Genomic DNA, 6,390 nt, shown 5'->3' on the forward strand with positions numbered 1-6,390 from the left:
AAAAACTTCTCAATAGTTATTTTTTCCAGAATTGAATCAGCTGCTTTGAATCAATGAATCCTTTTTCATTGGAGGTCTTCAAATAGAGGTTGGATGACTGATAATTTTTAGGATATGTCATGCTTGGGATTTCTTTCATTTATAGGTTTAATCTTTTGATTAGTTGGTGAGTCCTTTAAGGATGGGCACTGTCTTTTCTCTTTTTTTGTATATATATCTTAATATAGTGCCAAAGAGAATACAGGCACTTAATAAATGTTTATTAACTGATTGAATTAGACTGGGATATGATCAAACATATTACAGATGAAGGCAGTCACATAAATGTACCAATGTTAGAACTAGGATTATGAATCTGAATAAATGAATGCAGTGTGGAGTTTGAAAACAAAATAAATTATAACTCAGTGACAAAAACATTTTTTTTTGTTCATAACCTATTATTTAGCAAAGTCAATTAAATTGCAATGGAGTACTGAGATAAAGGGAGAAAAAAACCACATGGATGATTTGATGCATCTACACTACATTTTTAACCAAATTGATACTGTCCATTTCAAGTCCAGTTTGTCTGTTTTATATACAGGTCTATCAAGTATCAGAAGCCAGGGATGCAAAACCATTCAGTGATAACATTATTCATCCTGCGGGGACTGACAGATGACCCTCAGGTGCAGATTTTTCTTTTTATCTTTCTCTTTCTTACCTATACATTGAGTGTTACTGGGAATCTGACTATTATCACCCTCACCTTGGTGGATCCCCACCTGAAAACCCCCATGTATTTTTTTCTTAGAAATTTTTCCTTTTTAGAAGTTTCATTCACAAGTGCCTGTATTCCCAGATATCTATACAGCATGTCAACTGGGGACAATACTGTGACCTATAATGCATGTGCCACTCAGATATTTTTTATCACTTTCTTTGGGGCAACAGAACTTTTCCTTTTGTCCTCCATGTCTTATGACTGCTATGTGGCCATCTGCAAACCCCTGCATTACACAACCATCATGAGCAGTAAAGTCTGTTACCAGCTCATTTTGAGTTCTTTGCTGGGTTCACTGACCCTCATTCTCCCGCCACTGAGTCTCGGCCTGCAGCTTGAATTCTGCAGTTCCAATGTCATTGACCATTTTGGTTGTGATGCATCCCCAGTTCTGAAAATTTCATGCTCTGATACAACTTTCATAAAAAAGGTAATTGTGATTTTTGCTGTGCTATTACTCATGATCACATTAATCTTAGTGGTTTTATCTTATGCCTACATTGTCAGGACTATTCTAAAATTCCCCTCTACCCAGCAAAGGAAAAAAGCTTTCTCCACTTGCTCTTCTCATATGATTGTGGTCTCTATGACTTATGGCACCTGCATCTTTATCTACATCAAACCACCTGGGAAGGAAGAGGTGGCTTTGGACAAAGTAGTATCAGTGCTTGTGACCTCAGTTGCCCCTGTGATGAACCCCTTTATTTACACGCTGAGGAACAAGCAGGTAATACAAGCATTTAAGGACTTTGTTAAAAGGATGATATTTGTCACCAAGTTATAGAGGAATCTTGAGTTCATGATAACAGAGAGTACAAGTAAGCATAACTAACCTAAGTGTCCATTCAGGATTCCATCCCCTCTTATTCTCCACTTCTCTAGAGAGTCTTTATTATTATCTGATCTTCTTTTCACTTTCTTCAAGAAACACTCATTAATTCAGGCTTTCCTTTCTACAATCTGAGTTTTCTTAAGCTCTTCCCTAACTCTCTTCCATTTGATTCACTTATTTAGCCTGTGAAGTTCCTTGGCCTTAAAAGTAAGGTTTGGACCACTGAAATGCTGAACCCACTTCTTGCCTCTGACAGAACATATACAGGAAATAAATTGTTGAAAAAGTTCTCAGAATTGGAAGAATCCTTTGAGTGATTTAGTCTTTCACATTTGCTATTAAATTTATTATTTTTTCTAATGTCTAGACCTGTTGCCCAGATTGCTCCCTTTGATCTGAACCTCTATACTCCCAGGGGAGATTATGCTAGAGGGGTAGGGAACTTTTGTGATAAAAATGGAAACTGGACAACAAAAATAAAAGTAACACTATATTAATTTTATCTGGAACTTTTACTAAAAAAATTAATTTCCACAACAAGAAGACCAAAAAAGTCCAGACAATGTTCTAGTCAACATCTCACTTACCAGATAGGACATATAGGATAAATATACTTTAAAGTCATTTGCAAAATTTTCCAAAGTAGGGTATTGAATGCTTTTTAATAGTGTCATCACATCAAACTGAGAGAGGTCATGAAGCATAAAACCATTTAAAGAAAACTTAGTAAGTTATCAGCTATGGAAAATTGTCCTAAGGGCATTTAAAGAAGAATATGTAAGGAGATTAAAGAAAGGAAAGGTGAGAAAGAGTAGTACAATGATTTTAATAAGTTGCTTTTTGATCAAGGAAAGTAGAACCACAAAAAGTAAACCATTCCAATCATGGATGTGCTAAAAGAAGAGCACAAATGTACCTGACAACAGAGATGGGGAAAGTAGTCCAGTTAGATTGTGTATAAAAGAGATCCTTGCTACATGTAAAGCAATTTTGAGAGTCCTGAGAGATAATTTCATAATCCTGTGTGTGTGTGTGTGTGTGTGTGTGTGTGTTACTTGTACAACTTGAAGAACAATATTGGCTTTCTGAAAATCTTGGCAGGTTTGAACATTATGCTCTTGTTTGTTTTGTATTAGAATTTTTATAAGCAAAGGTCACAGCTATTTTGACAACTAAGAGATATAAATGATTGTCTATACTTTCTCCTTCTGAGAAATCAAACTCAGTAGTGATAATAGCACAGAAGTGTGTAATTCACATATTTAATATATATAGGTTTCTTTGAGAATAATATAGTTTTAGGGTTATTTAGCTAAGCAAAACAACACATGTGTAAAACATTTTCTCTGGATATTTTGGTTGGTCTCCATAGATCCTGGCAAGGAAGCCATGCTCAAATATTTCTTTCCTAACAACTCAGCATCCAAAGGAGCCCTTGCCTCCCTCATTGCTTTTGTAAATGTAGGATGCAATGGTACTTAGGATTTTCCTAACACTTTTCAGAAATAAAAAGTCTATATAAGCTTAAGGGACTGAGAATCTCTATTTCTATAGAATTAGTAGGTAATTACACACCTCTCAGATTGGTTGAGATGACAGGAAAAGATAATGAAAAATGTTGGGAGGGGTGTTGGAAAACTGGAACACTAATACATTGTTGGTGGAATTGGGAAATGATTCAACCATTCTGGAGAGCAATTTGGAACTATGCCCAAAGGGCTATCAAAATCTCCATACCCTTGGATCCAGCAATGTTTCTACTGAGCTTGTATCCCAAAGAAATCGCAAAGGAGGAAAAAGGACCCACATGTGCAGAAATGTTTGTGGCAGCCCATCTTGTAGTGGCAAGAAACTGGAAACTAAGTGGATGCCCATCAGCTGGAGAAAGGCTGAATAATAAGTTATGGTATATAATGTTATGGAATATTATTGTTCTCTAAGAAATGATCAGCAGGGTGATTTATTTCAGAGAGGCCTAGAAAGATTAAGTGATGTGAAGCTAAGTGAAATAAGAAGAACCAGAAGATCCTGCATATGGCAACAGCAAGATTATATGATGATCAATTGGGATGGATTGGCTCTTTCCTTTTTCTTTTTCTTTTTTTAAGCCTGTGTAAACTTTTCATTAAACATATATACCAGGAACTGTGCTAAGTTCTGGAGATACAAATATAAGAAATAAGAAAGAAAGTACATGGCTTTAAGGAGAATACATTATTTTTTTAAACATGGTAAAATATATGTAAATTCAATATAAACGTAAATATTTATATAATTATTTTGCTGTGACTAGGAATGCAAAGAAAATAATTAAAAGAAACTCAATAGAGAAAATCTGCCTATTAATCCAATTCACAACCATATGAGATAAAGAGAAGCTGATAAATATAGTTTTAAATGGGCAAAAATTAAAAATAAACAAGAACAGTGCCCAAATATTACATTGTGAAGGAAATTAACACATGATGTTAAACATCAAGAAACACATGATAAAAAAGAGAATTCTGCCAACTCCCTGAAGATCATGGGAAAAAATGAATGATTCAAAATGGATGTAAAAGGATTTAAAATTGAAAAAAATATTAAAATGAAAACATCTCTTAATACAAATTAACATCAAACAACAGTGTAGTGAATTTAGGAAAAAAAAAAACTCATGACAATCTCTCTAAATAAAATCAAAATTGTGAGGAAAAAAATCACAGATTTTGAACAGAAAAATACAATTGAAAATCACTCAAAAGGAGAGAATTATCACAACTTTAAGTGAACACAGGAATATTATACAAGATAAATGATCTCAAACTAGAGTGTGCAAAGATTACTTAAGAGCCACATGACTCTCATAAACATGATAAATAAATAAAAATCATGGATTTTAAGGTAGAGTCAAAATTCTAGAATGAAGAGTTAAACTTCTTCTCCTACAAAACAACTACAAAAAATCCCAAATTGAAAATTCAACCAAAAAAGGCAACAAAAAGTTGGTATAAGTTGTTTGCTCCACCTCTCCCCAGTCCAGCAAGTCTCAAAAAAATAAGAAAAGAGGTCTGCTGATTCCCGAGATATAGTCTGTCTGGGAGTTTAGTATGCAGTGCTTGGTAGAAGAACAATGACTTGTGGTCCTTGAAGGTTTCAGTTATCACAATAACAGGAGTACCAACCTACTGAAACTCACAGGGACAATAATGAAATTGAATTGTTGATCAGAAAGAGATTCCCTTGATATTACTATGCTTCCCTTGGTATGGAATTGGGTACCATTTTCCATCTTTGTCACCTATTATCTAGTTTTGGGGCCCAGGCCAGAAGGAAATGGTTGCATTCATGATAATTAAGGGCATTACATCAACATCAGAGAGTGGACCAGGAAGTAAGTGATATGATTTTCCTCAGAATTAACAATATTTTGGAAGGATTAAAATTTATAGCTCCTTTGAGAAAGCTTAAGGAGAAGCTCATGAAACCTCCCACACACCACTATATACTCCTGAAATGAGCAAAGTCCAATTCTAACATAAAATCCAAAATTAAGAAATAGACTCCAGAAATGAACTAATAACAACAACAAAAAAAACTAAGCTGATCCCAAGACTCTATGGAGACGGAGAAGATCAAGACATAAAGTAAGAAGTAAACAATGACTAGAAAAAAAACAAACAAAACTTCAAAGAAAAATGCATACTGGACATAAACCCAACAAAAATTTCTAAAACTTTAAAGTTTTTTTAAAGAGTAAAATGATTATAAAAATCAAAGAAAATTATATAAGAATAAATGACAAAAGAAATGATAGGGATGTAAGGAAATTATTAAAATAAAACAAACTATTTGGTAAAAGAGGCCCAGAAAATTCTAAAGATAGTAACTCTTTAAAAATCTTAATTGACCAGGTGATAAGAGGCACAGAAAAAAATAACAATTCTACTTTTTAGTAGAATTGATTGAATAGAAGATATGACTTTATGAGATGTTAAGCAACAGTAAAACAAAGTTTAAAAACTGAAAACTAGGGGGAAAGTTGAAATAACTTATAGGAAGGAAAGAATTATGGGAAGATGCCTGAAAAAATTGGTAAATTTCAAGCTTTTTTAGATTGCCCTCACAAAAAAAAAAAAAAAAAAAAAAAAAAAAATTGTGTCTGAAGATAAATATAGACTGGTGAAAAACCAAGAAGACTTGGGGGAGAATCGGGCTTCTCCTGAAAGGAGATCTAAAGAAAGACCTCAGGCCAGGGACTAACTGATATGAAGTGCAAAAGTTTGCCTGAAATCTCAGAGGGAGCCATAGGAATTTTTACTTACTGGACTATGGATAAGAGTTCTAAGTGAACCTCAGCTGATTAGGAACACCAGGCCTAGCTGCTTTGTAGAGACATAGCCCTAGGTAAGGAGCCAGGAATGCAGAGATAGTGGAGAAGGGATACTTTTGACTATGTACACATGCAGGAGGGTGGACTTCTTGGTTTGGGATTTCTGGTCAGATGTGCATGGAATAGAGAGATAAGGTGAAGAACTTACAGGAATGTGTGAATTCTTTTTCTGTATTTTATTTTCATTATTTCTATGTTTCCCTTATGATGTGTATAATGCGTGCAGGCCCATATTTACTTGAGCCTTGGCCAGCTATAAACGTATTTACTTAACCTGAGCTGATGACATTTATCAGTATTTGACATTTATCGATATTTAGTCTATTAGTTTGACCACTATCTGCTTGATTAAATCTGAAGGCCTTGATTTTCTGTTTCCTAGAAATCAGGTGATTTCGGGGAAACAGAAACCTTCCATTC

General features: G+C 34.3%; 1 protein-coding gene across 1 annotated transcript; it reads left to right on the forward strand.

The window, feature by feature from the left end:
- The first annotated feature begins 611 nt into the window (after positions 1-611).
- On the forward strand, positions 612-1,550 carry LOC100918663 (olfactory receptor 6C2-like). The gene has a single exon (XM_003772397.3). The coding sequence runs from the start codon at positions 612-614 to the stop codon at positions 1,548-1,550; it is 939 nt and encodes a 312-aa protein (XP_003772445.1).
- The last annotated feature ends 4,840 nt before the right edge of the window (positions 1,551-6,390 follow it).

This window comes from Sarcophilus harrisii, chromosome 5 (assembly GCF_902635505.1).
Source record: "Sarcophilus harrisii chromosome 5, mSarHar1.11, whole genome shotgun sequence".
Lineage (NCBI taxonomy): Eukaryota > Metazoa > Chordata > Mammalia > Dasyuromorphia > Dasyuridae > Sarcophilus > Sarcophilus harrisii.